Source organism: Medicago truncatula, chromosome 1, assembly GCF_003473485.1.
Source record: "Medicago truncatula cultivar Jemalong A17 chromosome 1, MtrunA17r5.0-ANR, whole genome shotgun sequence".
NCBI classification, from domain to species: domain Eukaryota; kingdom Viridiplantae; phylum Streptophyta; class Magnoliopsida; order Fabales; family Fabaceae; genus Medicago; species Medicago truncatula.
In genome coordinates, this window is record NC_053042.1 from 36544273 (window position 1) to 36566133 (window position 21861).

Here is a 21861-nt window from a genome sequence, read left to right on the forward strand (position 1 = left end):
CAGATTTAACCAGCTTCCTTTTCTTATTCTCATTTACCCCCACTTCAGTGTTTGTTGATCCAGTACCAACACTAAAACTGCCTTCAGTAACTTCTGTTTGATTTCCTTGAGTTGATGTTTTTCTCTGTCAAAGTAGCATATAATAAACAAATTAGTTGCATATAATAAACAAATTAGTAGCATATAATAAACAATTTACCTTCCTTTGAACTTTATCAACTTTTGTTTGATTAGTATCAAAACTTTGACTTGTTTGAGTCTGAATTGGATTGGCCCCCCCATTTTCTTTAGACTCCACTTCTTCCTCAACCTTCACCTTCTCTTCTGTCACTGCCATCCTAGATGTCACTTCAACTATTGGCCTTGTACCAGCAGCAAGCTCATCATCCCAAATCAACAACTGACATGTATTTTTTTTCATCCAATTGCGACACTTCCAAAATCGACGTCCTTGATTCGCTCTTGTGTTAGCAATGTAGATGACCATGGGCAACTCACAACGACACATTGGAAGCATTCCACGGGAAGTTTCGAATTCACCGTACAATAAAGAACCATACGTGTACCCTGTACTGCTGTTTCCAGTTGACATTTTCGAACTGGAGAAAGTAAATCTGAGATGAGGGAATGCGAGTGAAGGTTCAATGGAGAAGAAGAGTGGATGTTTTAGGGTTTCAGAAAGCAAGAAGTATGATTGAGAAGAAGAGAAGAAGAATACGTGAGGAAGGAAAGAAGGAGGCAGGGGTAAAACGGTCATTCCGCGCGAAACCAGACTCATTAAGGGCAAAATTGTCATTTCCCTCCCCATCTGCTGATGTGTCCTGCCAAAACCCCAGTCACCAAGTGCCACGTAGCTAATCACCCTCCACCTCAGCAAAATTTTGTAATTATGACGAATTTTCAAATTATTAGTAATTACAGGGGCAAAATGGGAGGATTAGTAAGCTCAGGGATGAAAAATCAAATGGCCCATAATTACAGGGATGAAAAACATATTTTACCCTAAAAACTTTTGGAAGTAGCCAAAAAAAAAAAAAAACTTTTGGAAAAAATTTATGAAAACTTCCTTTGTCTTTAACATCAACAGTAAAAAAATTAATGTTTTCTGGATGCACTGTTTTGGATAAAGGTAGTTTTCAAAATTTCACACCACCCAAACAAGTTCTAAACTTTTAATTCCTGCCTAACTTGATTACCTTACAAAATCATATGATAGTAGCATTTAGTAGCTGGAACTGAGAGATATTTTACCAATATTGATCTATGAGTTGTTAAGTTTGACAGCATGTTAATTTTAACGTTTTTGAGTTTTGTCAATCATGACAGCATGGTTATGAAGGTGCACAAGAACGTTTGTAGCATTATGTGGCTTTTTGAGTTCGAGGCATCTCATAGTCATAGTCATAATCTACTTTGCATGTTTTTTTGATCTAGAAAGAATGGAGATAACACTTGTTTGATGTTTCGTATGTAAGTTGAAGTTTGAAAATGAATAGCCCTGCCAGCCAGCAATGGTTTTAAGTCCCACATCGGAAAATCAAGAGAAAAACAAAGCAAGTATGGATTATAAATACTCTATATGCCTTTTAGCATTTTACCTATCAGCTTGATGTTTGATTATTAAATTTTTGAAAAGCAGAATGGACGTATGGAAAATTGTTTTTGTTTGAAAGCAATTTCTGGTGATAAAACAACTTTTAAATAGTTTATTGAAGACAGTGAACTTTCCATAGTTCTAAACCTTAATCGACTATTATTCTATTAGGTGTGAGAATCTCATGTCTTAAATACCATATCAAACATTTTTATCTTTTCGACATGGGACACCTAACAAAGATCTCTCTTATTTTGGTTTTATTGTTAAAGATTGTATTTTATTTTTAAATGTTAGTTGTCCAAACTCGTTGATCGAGACAAGTTAACGTAGTAGCTCATAATTTAGTTAAAGCAGCTACATCTATGAAAAGTTATCTGTTTTTAACATTATTATCCTGACATGTATTGAACAAAACTATTGCTAATGATATGATATATATAGGCTTATTTCCTTTATATGCCAGGAAACAATTGTTAGTTTTAGATGCTTGGAGTGACAGGAGACAAACATAGCAGAATGAGTCGGGAGCCATCATAAAAAATATATATTTGTTTATGTTGTCCAAGTGTTGTGTGAATATTATAATGATTTTTTTTTTTTTAAGGAGTGTGAATATTATAATGATAACTAGTAACATATTCCTTAAAAAAAAAAAAAAAAAACTAGTAACATATACTACTACTACTAGGTATCTAATTTCAAAGCACAAGCCTTTATGTTACGTTACAAGACTCTTTTGAGTTTTTTCTTTGTCCCTTTTTATAAGATATTTTTCAAATTTTAAAGTACATTAACTATTTCTTCACCAATATTATACCTCTATTTATGTTACATATTTTTCTTCAATATGTAATAAATACTTTTGGAAACATTAACAAATCCTCTTTCCTAAGCGATTAGGTAGGTATATATACTCATTCCGTCCTAAATTATAAGCAAAAAAAAAATCACAATTATTAAGAAAACTAAAACATAAGAATTTGGAGTGTAGTTTTTTGTGTTTTCTTTGAAAAAAGTTTTATAGGAAGATGTAAAAACAATTTTCATTGGCCATTGGTTATGGAAAAAATGAAAGAGAGAGAAAATTGAATGTAATTTGCATTTAATTTTATGAGAATAAACAAAAAAAAATCTTGGAAAAGATAAAAGTTTGTCTTTTTTGCTTATATTTTGGGACAAAGAAAATGTGTTTTTTTTGCTTATATTATGGGACGGATGGAGTATTTGTCAAGTTTCCCATGAATAATTTGTTTTCCGTGAAGACAAAATAAAATTGAATACTTGCCAAGTGTGGAGATGACTACTTGTTTCCTATTGAATTCACCGTCAGTGTAAATGTGAATATTTGTTTCCCTGAATAAATAATGTAGGAAATAACTTATTGGAGTTCTATTTGTAGTAGGAATGTTTCCTCCTCTACTAAAGATTCTATTGCTAGTATTCTATGGGAAGTAAGTGATATAACTGCATCGTCAGAACTCTTCAACTGCTTCAGAAATGGTCTATTTGGTTCTTGCAAGCTCTCCTGATAATGAGTGTGCATTGTTTATGGTTTTACATTTAAATATCTATGTTCATCTTCTTAACCCTTATAACTCTTTTATTTTTCTTAACTCATTGATGATCATTGAATCTTGTCAAAGATCTACTTTTTCTCAAAGAGAATCTAAATTCTAAATCACAATTCATTAACTAACTCAATTAATTGAATCAAATTGTTATTTGTTTGATTAATTTCCATAATATTTAATTAAGTTTGTTACTTAGACATCAATGATCATGTAACTAGTCAAATTAAGTTGTATTAATTGCATTTATCCAATTTGGAAGTAAATCTTTGACATTAAACATATTACCTATTATAAGGACATTATTATGTTATATAACAAATAACATAATAAATACAATTTTGTGTGTGTATAACAAGGTCATAATAAAAAAGTAAATCTAATCAACATAGATTATCTATTAAGGTTTACTCTAACATATACAACATCTCTTATTCTACGAGATCATTTAAATTAGGAAAAGAAAAATACAACTATTTGGTACCAACATAATAACTAAATGATAGATCATGAAATATTTTGGCATTCGGTATATTGCACATTTATTTTGGTAGCATAACAAAACATTCTTCTTGATTGGGCGTTTGTGTACTCTCGTGGGTTTGGTATTCATAGAATTGGTTGACATTCGTGATTAATGCACTTAGTAACAAACCATATTTGTCGACAATCGACATCAGTTTTACATTCCTTATGTACTGCTGTAATGAAAAAAAAATATAATAAATAATGGTACTAAAACATTATAAAAAAATGTGTATACCAACTATGGTAAAGAAGGAAATTTGAAAAAGAACGAAAAAGTTATTTACCTCCATCAACTTTTGTTGCAACAAAAAATAAGAATAGAACAAGAATCGTAGCATAAACAAACTTTAGAATATGAGCCATATTTTTTTTCATTTTAGTATGTAAAAATAGAATGTGATTTGATCTCTTTATATTGTAAAAATTTCATGATCTCCTACAAAAAGTATATAGTTTTTAGCTCTTACGAAGTTGTAAAACCCCTTCATAAAATTATAACTACTACAAAACATCTCTTATGTATATCAAGTGTGTTGTGTTTGTCCATTGAGCACACGTAGAAAGGTGATCACATAGCAAACTTGTTAATAATAAAAAAATATTTTTTTTTTTTTAATTTTCATTAGATTTCTAACCTTTCAAAATAGTAAAGGGAAATTTTAATTTTTTAGACAATGTAGAGTTATTTGTTTGAATAATGCACCATAAAGATGAAAAAATATTTATGCATTGTAGGCTCAATGTTTTTTGTTAATAATAAAAATCATTGAATAAAAAATAATGCATATTTAATTTTGCAAGTGCGTGATATTTAAATTTATGGACAAAGGTGCAACAGCAGGAACATGAATAGAACTATTATTATTACGCTCCTCCTGAATAACCAAAGAATATTCTTTGTTCATGGAAGGAAATGGATCCATCAATGACGTTTATGGATTTTCAAAACTGTTGTATTTAAATTTTTAAAGTCTATTTTGAAAAAGAATCTTTAACAAGTTTTACAACACTATCCAAAATTGTGAAAGGAAGACTATCAATCCGCCGTCTCCCAGATAAAATAAGTTCAACTACATTTATGCAATTAGCTACTGCACTATAGCTAATCATTCAAGAATTACACCTCCAACGAGAATTTAATACTGAAACCAAACAATTATGGTAATATGACCACTCTACTATAGTATTGTGACCGTTCAAATATAGTTTTACCACCATTCTAACCCTTAACATCTCCAACTATCAATATGGTACTACAATCACTCAAATATGGTGTTACCACAATTTCCAATCTCTAAATTCTCCAAAGGAAGAAAATATCCAAAGGATATATACTCTTAAGATCTTTCTTACCTCTGAAGTTACATTATTATTTCTCAAAAGGCTAAAATATGGTTTTAGTCCCTGCAAATATGTCTCGTTTTGGTTTTAGTTCCTGTAAAAAAAAAAAAATGTTTTTGGTCCTTGCAAAATTTTTTGTTTTTTAAAATAGTCTCTCCAAGGACTATTTTCAAAAAACAAAAAATTTTGCAGGGACCTTTTTTAAAAACAAAATATTTTGCAGGGACCAAAAACTACAAAATTGGTTCAGTTATATTGTGCCACGTATGTAAATCATCACAAAAGTGGGGTCAGGGACTATTTTCAAAAACAAAAAATTTTGCAGGGACCAAAAACAATTTTTTTTTTTACAGGGACTAAAACCATATTTTGGCCTTCTCAAAATGACTATCATCTTAAATTTCCTGTCTGAATGCATTAAAAGGGAATGATAATTCAATTGATACTGATGGCCATAATGTATGGCAATATATAGTTACAGACTGATACACAGTATAGAAAACTAACTCCTACTATTAGTGGAGCGTATCCTAGTATCAATGGAGCGTACATTTGAATGCTCCTGATATTGTGGAATGACTAATACAACTAACTATGATATACAACACATTTACATAGTGATAGGGATTGCAGTTTAACCTTAACTATAGGAGCTAACTTATGTTTATCTAATATGCATTTCATATTTAAATTAAATTTATCTAATGAAGGAGAGGGACTGCCCACCCATATCATGCTCTCAAGTTTTAATTCTCAAATTTAATTTTGATGTTTAGTAGTTTGTTTTGATAAAACGAATGCTTACATATAACTGTATCTGCTAAATGTTTAATCGACCTTTTACATGCAAAATCTATGGTACAGTTGAAAATTTAAGTGCACAGAACACCAAATATTCAAATTAATGGCTAAATTAGTTTTTTGAAAAATAAATTATTGTTTTCAATTATTTACAATTATAATAATTAAATTTTATTTACTAAAAGTACCAGCAAAATAAAAATTAATTTTTCTGAATTTTTATTACTAGAGAATGTTGATTATATTTTACAATAAAATGTAAAAAAAAATTGTATAATTCTTATAAACAATGAAATTATACTATTTTCGTATGAAATGATATTTTCTAAAATATAAAAGTCGATAAATAGGGTCTTTAGTTCATAAAAAAATTATTGTTAATTTATGAATTTAGAAAACAAGTGTATCGGTACACTTTAATTACGAGTGTGTTTTAGAGGGCCCCCTTTTACACCTTTTTACAGGCAAATTTCCTTGGCACAAGAGTAAGTAGGTTCATGATTTTGTAACTGTAAGCGCCAGTAATGTTGATTTAACAATGACAGGAAGTTTGACAAAAGTTGAATCACCATCTTTTATGGTTGAGATTGAGTTTATTACTCCCATATTTTGTGATAGTTGTTTGGTTTAATGGTAATTTAAATCAATGAGGTTTTATTTTGAAATTCAAAATAAATAGTATCTCTCTCTTTTAATTTTTGAATGGTGGTTAAAAAGTTGATTGTAACTATAAAAGTATGAAAAGTTGAATGAAAAGAACAATGTTCACTTTCTCAAAAAAGATTAGTATTGTTACCATCAAGAGTACAAGAAATGAAAAGACAGAGAGGCGAAAATAGTTCCATTAAAAATCAAAGATCATAATATCAAGATCCTTAATAAAGTTTGCTTACAAGTTAAAGTTCAAAATCCCTTCCAATGTGATGCATTTTGGTGGGGACATGGAGGTTCTCCAAGATGTGGGTTGCATTTGATGTGTATTGGAGTCAAAGATCTCGGATCATTTAATGTAGACATGCTTGGTAAGCATGGATGGAAATTTCAAACTGAAAGAACCAGTCTTGGTGTCGCATTTGTTTAAGGCGGGTTGTTCTCCTGATAGAGTGATAGTGACTTAATTTGGTTGAAGATTGGTCATAATCTAATTTACATGTAGAGGAGTATTTTCAGTGAGAAAATTGTGTTGAAAAATGAAGCTCGCTGGTGAAATATGTGATAATATCTCTATTTGGTGAACCTTGGTTGTCGAATGGAATTAGTTTATTAGGGAGCAGCCCCGCTTTTGCACAGATACAAAATGTGAAGGTGAGTGTTATTATTGATCGATTATTTGATAAGCAAGTTTCGTCTTTAATCCTCAACATATTGTTGCATCACTAAATAACGGAAGACGTGTTGGTTTGGAAAGTTGAAAAGTATGGCAATTACACGGTACATAGTGGTTACATATTATGTATGTGTGTAATATTGCCGATAATTCACATTGAGACGGTCTGGATAATGGGAATGTATTTTGAAACTTAAGTTCCTCCAAGGTAAATAATTTGGTGTGGCGTTTGTGCAAAAGTTGCTTCCCTACATGAGATTGCCTAAGTGGTAGAGGCATGAACTTTCCCATAGAATGTGTTTTTTGCAACTAGAGTTACGAGGACAACAGTCACGTGTTATTGGAATGCCCAAGAGTTGAACAAGTTTGGCAAACATCAAATTTGTGGGAAGTAATTGACAGTGTACTTCGGGAACATTACAACATGGAATATGTTTTTTTTTTTTGTTGTTAAATATTCTTCATGCTTCTCAATGTGAACGATTTGTAGCCATTCTGTAGAGTTTATGGAAAAGCAGAAACTTAAAGCTTTGGCAACATGTGGATGAGTCCAATGCTCAAATTGAAAACTAGCTCAAAAGGTTAGGACAAGAAACACAAGTATGTGCACTAATGATCGGTCAGAATCGAGTAGTGCTAGATGTCAAAGTTGGTCGAAACTTGCACCAGGAAGGTATGAGTGTAATGTAGATGTGACATTCTCTTCCTCTCGATAAGGTAGGGATTGACATGTGCATTCGGGATGACTAATGTTCTTTTGACATAATGCAATATTTAGTATTATTAAGGTAGTGTTTAAGGTTTCCTCAATGATGAAGAATGTTGCATAAGATAGCAGAATTTACTATAGCAGAATTTACTAAAGGATGATCTTAGATTACTGTAGAAAGAATATGACAGAAGAAAAAGGTGGACATTCTCACATTGTTACATATACTATGGTAGTAGTTTTGATGTCCCACATCGGAACATCAAAAGAGAAATACATCAAATGTCCAAACATAAAATTGAAGCCTATCCTTGTAACCATTCAAAGCTTCTTTTCTTCTACTACATTTAAGAGCTTCTTTTCTATTCCCACCAGCCAACTTAAAAATTTGATTCCTTCTTTTTAAAAGTTGGTTTTCTAAATTTATGTTGGTGGGGTGAATGGAAAAGCAACTCTCTAAATATATTTGTTGAGGGAAAATCCTCTAAATTTATTTTTTAAAATTTTGACTTAATAATTTCTTTCGTTGCCCTGTGACCGGTGCACCCAACCACATTAAGTTCTAAATTTCTAATTCAATTAAAATTCAAAATCAAAGTTAAGTATATTTTCGAGTAACATGTGAAGAATGGTGGGATTAAAGGTCAAATTTCAAGTTTCTTCCAATGATTTTTAAGATTCATGGTTTTGTAAGTTCTAGTAGCGTACAAATCAATGTTTTTATTACTCCTACTAAGCAAGCAAGATTTTTTTTTTAAATGTCAGTGGCCATAATCTTGGTTGCGACATCAAGTTTCCGTCCCTCTGCAATCCTAATGCGATCGTGCGATAGAAGTTGCATAAACCACATTTGGCTGCACTTCACTACACTATAAAGAATTGGTACACAACTGTTACCACAATTTGAAACCTTGGATCAACCATGTGTCACCTCATTAATATGTAGCTTGTAGTCCCTATGAGACTTGCAACATCAATTAATGGTTCAATGCACATAAGTTTGACAACAATTTAGATGGCTAACATTGTTCAATTACGTGGTTAATTACGTTTAGTAATGACTAATGAATATAACAAGTTGTCGCAACTCATTAACAATTCATTAAACACAATTAACCACATTTTTTTAGCGTCATTAAACATGGTTTTTCCAATATTAAAATATATTATATCTATTAACCATGTAAATTGTGATGAAAATATCCATGATTTTGCTGCTTTTGTTGAAGACAGATTCTACTAAGGTGTCTCCTTGTAATAGGTATGTTCCATACTCCAAAGATGCTAAGAAGATGAAATAAAGCAGCAAAGATACATATAGTAGGGAGGGATCATAAGTTTGATGTGGAAACTGAAAGATACAAACCAGTGATTAGTGGCGAGTTAAAATGCGGCAAAAGACTTGATTTGGGCGAGGAAAAACTGATGGAATCCATATTGGTTGTGGAAGGTGAGAGGCAGTGGAGGAAATCCCAAAAGATAGGGAAAGGAAACCTCCACAGCAGTTTGCAAAGTTGAGCCCCATGATAACAAGCTAATATTTGCTCTCTGAAGGATTCAACATAGTTGATCTCTAGTAGAAGAATGTTAATGAAAAGAAAAAGAAAAAGAAAAAAAAAACTATTCCAAAGTCAAAGACCCGCCACAAATAAACTTTTTAAATTTAACTTACAAATGTCTAACTAAAACCGTAAACTTGAAAGCGCTCTGACTAAACGGCTAGTTTTACAGCACAATGCTATCCAAAAGTGAAAACAAAGTTTTACAGCATAAATGTTGTTGTCCGGGGCGGGGGGTGGCAGCGCCTCCAAGGAGGACGCAATAAACAACAGAATCACATCAGACAAAATTAATTGCAGCTTCTACAATTTCTTCCTCAAATGGCTTATCACACTGTTTTGTCTACTTAAAATCAAAGCATTACTTGTTCTCTGAACACTCCTTGAATTCAATTGATGGACGCTGGATAGCTTTCCTCCCGAAACCATCACCAAAAGATTCAAATTCGATTTCGTCATCATCACTGTCAACAGTCTCCGAAGTCACTCGATTCTGATAACTTCTTAGTTGAATAAGATATACATTGAAGTAATAACTCACCATGTCTTTTCTTGTCCTCTTTTGAAAGTAACTGGATGGATTGTTCCAAAAAGACTTGTTTTGGGAGGGGATTTTTAGACTCATTATATCCTTAAATCTCTTTTCTTCATCACCTGTCCATTGAAGTGAAACTTCCTCGCCCATTTTATCAAATCCCCAATGGTAAAATGCAGAACCCAACTCAAACTTCAGCTTCATCCTGTTTGAAGCAACATGTGATCTTACACAGTCAACTGAACCTTGAACATTGCAGCTACACTTTCCTCGTCTTCCTCTACCAATAAGATCTGTTTCTGTAGTAGGTCTTGAATCATCTTTAACAGGCCATACTTGTGTGCCTAACGATTTAGAGTCACTCCCATAAACTATACCAGTCCATTGTGGGACTTCCACTTGGAAAAGAGGACCAACAGAAACATCACGAGAATCATCACTAAATGGGTCGTATTTTTTCTCTTCAGTCACAGCTGCTTTGGCAGTTGATATTTTCTTTTTTGTCACAGCTGCTTTGGAAGTTGATTTTTTCTTCTTGATCATGACGTCTGGTTTGCCAGTTGTTTTCTCCATAGGACTTTTTTCTGATTCCATACCATGCAACTTAAGAGCGACAGACAGCCTTTTACTACGTCTCAGATCCTCATACTTGGCAGGATTCATCTTCTCCTTCTGTAAAGCACAACAGATTCAGAAAATTCAGTAGATATTTTTTGCATAACACTTGAATAAAATTTCTTCTTTTAGATCTTGTCAACTAGTAGAAGCATTTCTCAATGTTTTTGTTATCAAAGTAATAAAACCAAAGTGATTCATTGAATAATCTATAGTGGCTTTTTACAAACCAGTTTGCAATATATATATATATATATATATATATATATATATATATATATATATAGGGTGGGGATATTTTGACTCCAAGAGTAAGTGTAATATCTTACTCCAAATCTTGACCTTTAATTCTAATATTGGTTAATGGCTTAGATTAATTGATATGATAGGCTTTAATTCAATTTTCTATTGTAGTAAACACTTATCACCACAAAATAACAAAACAATGTATTTTAATTGCTTGATTTTTTTTTCTTCTTCCATTACTTTTTTTTTTGTTTCACGCTAGAATTTTTTAGGGTTAAGAGCAAAACTTAAAAACTCTTGCATGGCAAAAATGTTTATCGGTAAAAATTGAAGAAAACTTAAAAACTCTTTTTCCTTGTTTGTTCAATATCTTTATTTTTTTTGTTTGTTTTAGTTTTTTAAAAAGGCCTGAAACAAAAGATAATAGAACAGAAGTTGAACATGTTCTGTTTTGTTCTATGCACCAAACCAACAAGTATAGTGTTCTTTTCTGCATATTAACATAATGCCATATATGCAAAAAAAAAAAAAATATTATGCAATTTTTTTGAAGGAATAGAATGAGTGAATCTTGAAATTTTTATTTCAAGTAAAGGATTTTAATTTAACCCTCAAAAAATATTTTTGCGTGAAACAAAAAAAAAAAACAATGGAAGAAGAAAAAAAAATCATGCAATTAAAAGACATTTATTGTTTTGTTATTTTGTGGTGATAAGTGTTGACTACAATAGAAAATGAAATTAAAGCCTATCATATCAATTAATCTAAACCATTAACCAATATTGAAATTAAAGGTCAAGATTTAGAGTAAGATATTACACTTACTCTTGGAGTCAAAATATCCCCACCCATATATATATATATATATATATATATATATATATATATATATATATATATATATATATATAACAGGCTTTTTACAAACCAGTTTGCCAGACCGTGTCCGTTTCAAGACTTTTTAGTTGGGCCACCCTGTCCATTTCAAGGTTGCGCCCACAGCAGAACCCAATTCATGCGATTTAGGGGTATGTTGTGATTCATCGCAATAAATCAAGATTCCTGTTGTGATCGCTGTCCAACAAAGATACGCACATCAATAGTATTGGTTGGGTTATTTGCTTCGTTTTTAATCGATATATAGATAACCAGGCTCAATAGTGCAGTTAAAGTTCTTAATGGAAATTTCATAATGCAGTTACAGGCTCAATAGTGCTAATAAAAGGGAAACCTGGTGCACTCAAGCTCCCGCATATGCAGGGTTTGGGAAGGGGTCCCACCATTTGGTGTATTGTACGCAGCCTTACCCTGTTTTTACACAAGAGGCTGTTTCCAGGACTTGAACCCGTGACCTTTCAGTCATATGACAACAACTTTACCAGTTGCGCCAAGGTTACCCCTCTCAATAGTGCTAATAATGATGGAATTTATTTAATGTTAGTAATTTTGTAGACTGGGCCAAAGCTATCCAATTTCCCGTAATTTATGATTGTATTAACCCTTGTTGACCTATAGCAGTTAGCAGCAAGCTGAGAGTTTGGAATTTTATATATATTGTTTTAGGAAAGAAACCGGTAGATTATGATTATATATTTATTATGAATGCAGAATTAAGTACATTGTAATGCTAATCATAAATACAATAAAAACATAACTAGCCATTCATGTGAAAACATTCTGGTTCAGGATACAAAACGCACAAAAAATCCAATGTGTAAAATCATGTATAAAATCATTATGTGTGGTGAAAATATACCTTGGATGATGATCCACGGTTTGGTTCTGCATGCTTTCTGACCGACAGAACATCTTGTGCCCTTAGCCTCTGAACAAAAATGTCCTGGCCTTCTTTATACTCCTTCCCCTTTGATGGTTCTGTTAATGGTTGAGCTATAGGCGATTCTAGTTTACGTTTGCGAGAATTAAATTCCTTCTCAGTTTCCGCACAAGAGGCGGTTATATCATCCTTAACACCAGTGCCCAATTTTTCATCGTAGCCGCCATTACCATCACTGTTAACATTTTGGACACCGTCACATTTGTTATTTTGATTTTTAGTGTCCAATAAATAACCATCACTCTTGTGGTTAACCAAATCAATGTGCTTTATGATGTTACTCGATTCTAACGGGACAAAATCATCATCTTTGTCCTTTAGATTTGAGCAAAAAAGGTTTTGAAACTCTTTTTCTAGATCTATTGGCAATGAGTTCAAATACCCATCATTCCCATTTTTTAAACTATTCTCTTCGAGAGATTTCCTGAGCCAACCTTCGAAATCATTCAGATATTTGTCAAAAAATAATTTCACCGAAGGTAGAACACGAAGGTCCAAACCCAGTTCAACTATCACAGACTTCCACAACCCTTTTCTTGATACCGCATCATACCCACCTTTTTCCTTCACAAGGGAGAACAATTGATATAAATCAAGCAATTGACCCTCACCGAGCATCACCGGCACAGGCCTCACATTGCCTCTACTACAATTCTCCTTTAGGTAAGCCGAAAAAAATTGACAAAACAAAGATTTTTGTTTAGCCTTGTCATTGTCATGATCAGCACTATCAACACGACCCTCGACAAGACAACCGCCATTTCTATGAAATTCAGTAAATGTTTCAGCTTCAGACCGATCAAGGGATGACCCGTTTGCCATGAACTTTTGACTCTAATTCTATACTAAATATGTTTTGAATTTTATAACAAAAATAAAGGAGGCAAAAAAAAACCTAGCTTGCCTTTTTGTTTATGTTGATCGTACAAACACAGAACATCACAAAAATGGCGGTGACATCAAGGAAATGAAGGGTTTCCTGGCAGTATGAAGAGATAGGTACAATTAATCTCAAGATCAAAGTTGAAACCTGAAAATTATTGATAATTAATGGTGGCGGTGATGGTACTAACTGGTGCTGCTGTAGAATTTCAATGCTGCAAATGAAAAAAATTAGCTGAATTTGAGTTTGTATTCAAAAGGATAAGAAATATGGTGCGAAAATAAATGACTAAGGTTGAGAGATTATGAGAATAAAACCCTCCTCTTCTCACAGGGGTATTTCTCTTACCTTCATTTCATTCCCCTTCTTTGAACTCCCTCCCAACAAAATATTTTTTGACATTAAAAAAAATCAAACACTTGTTGTTGTTCCTTTATAATGCTAAATACTAGGGTTGTTAATTGGGCGGGCCAGGCCGATTTAGTCTAGTCCGATAAAGCCCAAATCGATTATGTCAAGTCAAACCAACAATAAAAAATTGACATGAATCCACTGCAGTTGAGAAACCATACACGCTATGGGTAATCTCGGCCATTGATTTGAGATCAGACGATTAAGATTACCGATTCATTAAAGCATTTACAAATCATCTCATACATCAATTTTAAATCGGACGGTTGAGGTGAGTAATTGTGTCACGCTGTTACGCACCAAATCCATTTCCCAAATCAAACTTAGGGGGATGTATTGGGTCAGATCTTAAAATATAATTTTGACATAAAAATTCTTCTATATTTTAAAAGACTATAAAAATATAATGACTTTCCTTCAAAAATAAATATATATAATGACTTCTAAATTTTGTAATTTTTAAGATGGGATTTAAAATTGGTCAAAAAAAAAAGGTGGAATTTAATAGATCGAAATGGTAAAAATTTATAACGGTTGAAAAAATTACTTATAAATTTATAATTTCCCAAAGGGCCCCCTTGACTATTATCAAATATATTAAAAGTTACAAAACAAAATGCAAATATAATAATAAAATAATAATGTGCGGATAAAGAAAAGTATAATCGTCCCAGTGAGATTAGGTCAGCTGCTAGGGACACTGCATTATATATGCAGGGGTTGGGGTTCGAACCCCGGACACCCCACTTATTCACCTTAAGAGGTGAATTTCTAGCCACTAGGCTACTTGACAAAAAAAAAGTATAATCAACACAATTGTTTCCAAACACACACACACAGTCATTCTTATATTGTCGATAATATATTTCAATGGTTATAAAGTCTGGCCTGGTTAGGTCAGGTATGCGATGATCAAACTGAGGTGAATGTATTGGGTCAAACCTTAAAAAGATTATATAAAAGTCTTATATATTTTAAAAGACAAAGTAAGGTTTTGTAATTTGAAAGATTTTAAAAGATTTAACTCCTAAAAATTTATAAGATTTGAAATGACAATAAACAACGAAGATTTTTTTTGGATAATAAAATGTTATCAAGTTACTAGTCGTATCCAGGGTTTGTGCCCTGGGCTTCCTTCTTAGAACTCTTTTCATGTCTCTTAGAAAACAAGGAAGAACTCACATTTCATCAACATTAGGATAGTAACTTTTGTTGACAAACCAATTGAAGGAGACTTACAAGGATAAACATCAGGAAGCTCCTCCACTCTTGTCTTCCAGACACCTTCTTGATAAGGACCTGCGATGCGTCCCAATAAAAGTGAGTGAAACTGAAAACAACAAAGAGAAGAAGAGAAACCCACTTTTACAATTGTGTTAATCAGAGATACAATTGTGTTATTTGAACATCAAAATAGAGACGTTGTATGTGTTTCTCTTACTATTTACACACATTTTAAAATTTAACACAAGCCAAATGACACCCGTATTCGACACCAAAATTTGATGTCAAAAAATTGTTTCTCTTAAAGCTAAGCAGTCATAGATTGAAGTACAATTACAAGACCAGCAGCACTCAGTAGCAGTTGTTGACTGCTGATCCAAATAGATAACACCCCACATTGAATTCAAACATATACAATCTATAGTACTAAAGGAAGAACATTTCAATTGGAACAAAGAAAAAGTTGCAATGAAGAGAGCAGCACCATATCAATCATTTTGAGACAAAAAGGGCAAAAATTTTGTAATATTACAGCCATCAATATCATATCCAACATTAATTACATCATTATAAGCAACATAAGGAGTATGCCATTATTTGTGTATGTCATCATTTTATTTTATACAACAAATGTACACAGGATATCATTATTATAAAGCAGTACTGATCAATACATATAAGCAATACAGTGCAAACAGGTCATTCAGCGTACTTTTTTTCCAAACGAAACATGAAGCAAGAAATTCTTTGATGAGTGATACCACAAAACTGAGAAAGGGTTATAAAAATGTTCATTGAAGAGAGAATCAGGGTAGAATCTCATCTTAGACTGATAAAAGCAAGATTTTGAAGAGTAGACCAGATGAAGAATGATCCAATAGTTGGAGGTAGAGAGGGAGATCAGGAAAAAAATATGTCAAATCATGAAGAAAGATTTAAAGGTAGATGATCTATCTTTGGACCTAATACATGACAGGACTGTTGGCATCAAGTGATACATATAAACGATCCGACTTAGTAAGAAGACTAGTTGTTGTTTTTTCTTCACCATCTGTGATTGCTTTTTGACAAACGAATCAATGTTGGTCACTTGGTTGCCATAAATTATAGGCAGGTCTACATCATTAAATTGAGAAATCTAATTTCCCATTCCCAACCCAAAAAGAAAACATCAATGTTCCAGATCCCAATATTAATACAAACCCAAAAGCTCATAGCACACAAAACTACGATAAGTGTGTGGATGCTACTTACATGTGTGTTGGCAAGTGAGGACATAAGACATTCATATGCTATTGGTTTCAGCAGGGATCATTCATGGAAAAAAGTGAATCTTCATCTAGCATTACTTTTGAGTATTATTTGTATGGTATTATGTGGGATGGGAGTTGATGCATTTGATATGGAACATAAATCATTTTGCACAATCTTGCGTCATCAAATCTTTATATTTACCAATTGATGATATCTCACCCCAATTGGAATTATATGTAAAATGACAACTTATGATCAACAACAATGAAGATCTCATAATTTTAACATAGATTATCTAAATATATTATAACAGCCATTACAGTTTCATTCTGGAGAAACTTAACAAGGATTACTACCTTTAACTTTTTGTTCATATGCAGCACGATCTCACGTCATCAAGGAAGCAGCATCACCATTCAGTGGATCTGATGCATTGGGGTATATAAGAAGCTGAGCAAGAGACACTTCACACACATTAACAAGATCCGAGTAAAAATAAGAAAAATGTAAGTTAGCAAAAATAACAATCAAACAAGGTTGAATCAAATGCATAGCAAGTGCACTTTTAGTAATATTCATTACCAACATTATATGTAAGGTAAAGGTTGTTAATAATGCTTACCAAACATAGGATTCCAAGTCTGGCTAATAACATCTAAACAAACTGAACCAGACCTGAATATCAAAGAAAAAGGTTTTGATCAGCTGTTGAGTGTAGCAATTTATTTGAGCAACAGCCAATAGACCTGAATATCTTCCATGCACTTTCTTCATAAGGACTTGGAATGAATCTGAATAAAAGTGAGTTAAAACCATGTAGCACCGATTCTTCAGATTAAAGGCATGTCCATTGTCCGACACCAAGACGACACTAACACACGTGGTTATATTCTATGAGGCACAGACAGTCGACATGACATAATTGAATGTAATCACATGTGTCAATGTCGTGTTGGTGTTGGGCAAAGAGAAAAAAAACCACTTCAGTTCCACCTTTAAAGTCGCAGTTGTGTTATTTGTGTTAGAATTTCTTCTAATATTTTGTGGGCTGCAATCAATTGTTGGTTTAGGTTTTAGTAAAAATGGACTGATGTTGTGATTCGTTTGATGATGCTTATGCCCTAATGAAAGTGATTAATAGATAATGGGATTTTTGGGCACTTAATCTGATTTGTGTAGAAACATAGTGTAGGCCCAAACACTAGGCCCATGATGGGTAGTACCTAGGGTTGCATGGTTATAAATAGAGAGGCTAGGTCCCCTTTGCCATCACTCTGACTATTTCGCTCATTAGTGGTTTGCCCCATTGAAAACCCTAAGGTTGGAGCATGTGAAAGGCAAAGGAAGACTCCTATCTCAAATCTCGGCGAAGTCCGGATAATCATGGTTTCATCAAGTAAGTGTGTTCTAATTTCATATAATAAATCGATCTATGTCATTTTAATTCTTATAATTTGAGCATCATGGATATATTCTATGAAGCACAGACACTGACACACATAGTTATATTCTATAATTGAATGTAATCACATGTGTCAGTGTCGTGTCGTGTCGGTGTTGGACAACAGACATCGTGTCGGTGTTGGACAACAGACACGCCTTCAATTAGAAGTGTTGATGCTATACAGGTGAAAACAAAGAGAAGAAAAACCCACTTCAGTTCCACCTTTAAAGTCACAGTTGTGTTCTTTGAGAATCAAAATACAGACACTGTATGTGACACCTTATTTACTCACATTTCAAAAATAATACAAAAACCAAAGAACACCGAATTTGACATCAAAATGCAATTCATCTTCATTGAGGAAAATGGGCAAACAATCAATGAGCAAGAAACTTACTGTGTGTAACTTAGGTCGATGAAATTCAAGAAAAAACTGTTGCATGACATCATTGATCATCTTCACCTTGTAATCACTCATCATCCTGCTTCATAACAACCCAATTACAAAAACATTAGAAGATTCAGAGGAAGAAGAAAAATCTGTTTGAAATCAGGAAAGAAAATAAATACAAAGACAGCAAAATTCCAAAAAAAAATTCTCTTCGAAATCAGAAACAAAAAATGCATGTTTCGGTGTTTGTTTATCTTTGTACAGTAGAGTACAGTAGTGACTAGTGACTATGTCCAAACGAGAAGGTTTTCACTTTTGGTGATATATATTTATTTATTTATTTATTTTCATTTTTCATCGAGTAGATGAATATTTAAAGGGTTCTATTAAACGGTGAATCCGGACACTGATTAAGGAAACCAACAAAAGGAAGATTTAAATTAAAAAGAAATAATTTTTAAACTTTTAATGAGTTGAATGTACAAATATCAATATGATGATATTACATTTGCTTTCTTAACGGGAGCTTCCGGAGCACCGGTTAACATTACCCATATTTAAAAGTGTAGTGTATGAAATTAAAAGTTCTTGATATTTACCCACTACATTACTTTAAGTTATTGTGGGCGAGTTTCTACTTTATTTTTTGTGGAAGTCGGGGTTTGAACCCCGAATCTTACATATTTTATGCATTATTTATATCATTTGAGTTTTTACCCTTTAAACACAATTAATTAATTCCCTAAAAAACACAATTAATTAGTAAAATAACTCATTCAAATTGTCCTTTCAAAAAAAAAAACTCATTCAAATTTGCTTCAAGACAGCAAACCATACACAACAATATTGTGCATTAAACGAGTGCATTAAAACATGTTTAACCACATTAATTTATATGCATTAAATGTGTTTTTTTATTGTCAAGAAAAAAGATTGAAAATGTGGCTTTTAAATAAGACTTATAACTTATAAGTGTCTCATAAGCTTAGCTCAATTGGAAGGGACATTGAATAATAAATGAAAAAGGAGAATTTTTAGCCACTAAAATACTTGACAAAAAAAATAAATAAGACTTATAAGTAAAGATATTTACTCCCTCAAAAAAAAGTAAAGATATTTACACCAAAAAAAAAAAATATGTCTATAAAAAGTTTGAGGTATGTGGTTCAAACTTTAAAGAATTAGTAAAAATTAATCTAACAACAAATATAACCACTTTCTGCTCCCTTCTATTTCATATTATTAGGTTCAAATATAATCACTTTCTGCTCCCTTCTATTTTATTTTAATACCTTAATACTCGCTGCTTTTTCTATTTGTAATGTTGTTATTTTACTTTTTAATATTTTACTCTTTTATATTTTCTTTTGGTGCTTAGATTTGGTTTTTCTTTATTTATTTTATTTATACTTGACAAGGAAACAAATCGGTAGGCAAGAAGAAATGCATCACATTTTCACAAAACGTTTGAATTGAGATCAAACTCAAAGTGGTTTTTTACTTTGGAGTGATAATAATGAAAAGAATAATGATATTTGTACAACCATTTTTGTGATAATTTTAAGACAATCTTCTTATTCACTCTTCTTATTGGTCAACGAAAATCATTTAATGCTCTTTAGATTGGAGACTTTTTTTTTCCTTTCTCATATCCAATTTCAAATGCAAATATAAGATAGCATCTTATATATGGGATGTAGTGGCTCAGATGGTAGATAAAAAAAATATATATAACATTTTATATAAGCATATTTTCTCTAACAAGCTCCACAGATATTTGAATTCTCTTTAACTTACTAGAACCTAAATAAACTGCTTTAATGAATTGTTTTAATACAGTTTCATATTTTTTTTTAATAGTTTGTTATCAACAAAAAAAGAAGAAGAATTGTTTTACTAGCAAATAAAGAAATTAATATATAGTTTAAACAACGGCACTGCTATATATTCCGAGTGGTTGGTAAATTATTGTCGCGATATTAAACATTATCCTTTAAAGCATAAAAAATAAAGTACATTTGATAAGAAGCATTGGTAAACATAACTAATATGTTAATACACCTCAATATGACTAATACATGAATCAAATAATTGAATTCAAATGATTAACAAGCTCTCTAAAGACATATTGTATGAAAACACGCACACTCCTCATCATCTAAATAAAACTTGCTTATTGGGTGTATTGCTTAGTCACTCATTCATGTTAGCATTTTTTTTTTCCAATAAGTTTCAACACATATTAAATTACATACATTATACATATTTTTCCTTCAAAAAAAATGCATTATACATATTTAAATTTGTCATTTATTTTGATTGATTTATGGTGAAAAATAGCCAAAAATATTTAACGTGCAAGGTGCAAATTAGCCAAATTTTCTTCTTATTTTTAAATGCTAATAATTCCAATAGTTTTCCTAATAAATGCATTACTAACTATTTAACCATTAAATTTAGCATATTTCCTCACTTTTTATATTTTACGATCCATTAATCAAGCAATTGCTTATGTGATTTTTATTTTTTTTTTTTTTTTTTTTTGAACAAGCCAAAATGAGATATATATTAACAACAAAAAGTCTTGCTCTCAAGCACAAGGAGTGCATTAAGAAGCAAAACAAAGTTTACAACAATAAAACTTGTCTGAAATTAAAAAAGGAGAAAAAAACCTTCAGCCTATCCCTAAACACAGAAGGGGATGCTGCCACCATAAATGATAACCAAAAGGAAAGCACACATTTTTAGCTTTCAACCAACGAAGAGAGTACATCTTAACCTTTTCCAAAAGCTGCATCATCGAGTTGGCTTTGTTCTCAAAGACTCTTTGATTTCTTTCATTCCAAATTACCCAAATGCAACAGAGCCAAAGTAGATGTAGAAAAGATCGACGAGGAGCATAACCACCTGAAGAGTAAATAAATTGCTGAAAATGATCTGTAGCTTGATAAGGATCCACTGAGTAAACACCAATCCAGGACTTTACAAGTTTCCAAAGATTGCCAAAAAAATTACAATGAATGATTAAGTGATCTAAAGTTTCTTGTTGACCACAACCTGAAACACACAACTGATTTTCAACAGAAATAACACCACGACGCATTAAGTTGTCCTTTGTCGGCCATCTATTGCGGATGAGACGCCATGCGCAAATAGAAACTTTTAACGGAACATTTTTGTGCCATGGTGCACTCAAAACAACATCATCATCGTGTGTCACCTGCCTCATAAGCATATGATATGCTCCACGAACCGTGAATCCAGCTATTATGTCCGGTCGCCAAAGGCACACATCTGTCTCAGATTCCTGCAAAGTAACGTTAGACACCAAATTCCTAATCTCCACCACTAACTCCTCCTCCCAGGCAAACAATCTACGTCTCCACCTCCAAGCCACCCCATTCTCTCCCCAACCTAATGCATGCATGGCCCCCACCGTCAAATCCTTGTGAACTGATAAATCAAAAAGTCTCCTAAACCTCTCCATCAACGACACATTCCCCACCCAAACATCGAACCAAAAATAAGTGTTAAAACCGTTACCTAGACGATTTAAAATATTAGCTTCAAACCAGCTTTCTCCCTCAACAC

General features: G+C 32.4%; 1 protein-coding gene and 1 long non-coding RNA gene across 10 annotated transcripts; both read right to left on the reverse strand.

Moving 5' to 3' along the window:
- Nucleotides 1–3433: 3433 nt before the first annotated feature.
- On the reverse strand, nt 3434–4127 carry LOC25484373 (uncharacterized). Its single transcript, XR_003008792.2, has 2 exons — nt 3978–4127; nt 3434–3866 (listed from the first exon to the last, which is right to left on the reverse strand). It is a non-coding gene; the product is annotated as an uncharacterized lncRNA (long non-coding RNA).
- A 5421-nt stretch (nt 4128–9548) lies between these two features.
- Nucleotides 9549–18578, reverse strand: LOC25484375 (AT-rich interactive domain-containing protein 2). Of its 9 annotated transcripts, none has more exons than XM_013613180.3 (7): nt 18277–18578; nt 17058–17110; nt 16792–16885; nt 15197–15256; nt 13737–13760; nt 12583–13642; nt 9549–10637 (listed from the first exon to the last, which is right to left on the reverse strand). In XM_013613180.3, exons 6-7 carry the CDS (start codon nt 13483–13485, stop codon nt 9792–9794), a joined length of 1749 nt encoding a protein of 582 aa, XP_013468634.2. In that variant the 5' UTR covers nt 13486–13642; nt 13737–13760; nt 15197–15256; nt 16792–16885; nt 17058–17110; nt 18277–18578; the 3' UTR covers nt 9549–9791. The 9 variants fall into 9 exon arrangements, with proteins under 9 accessions (XP_013468634.2, XP_024636350.2, XP_039684315.1 ...); XM_024780582.2 differs by having other exon boundaries at nt 12583–13320; nt 13694–13760; nt 18277–18577; XM_039828381.1 differs by having other exon boundaries at nt 12583–13426; nt 13694–13760; nt 18277–18577.
- Nucleotides 18579–21861: the final 3283 nt, after the last annotated feature.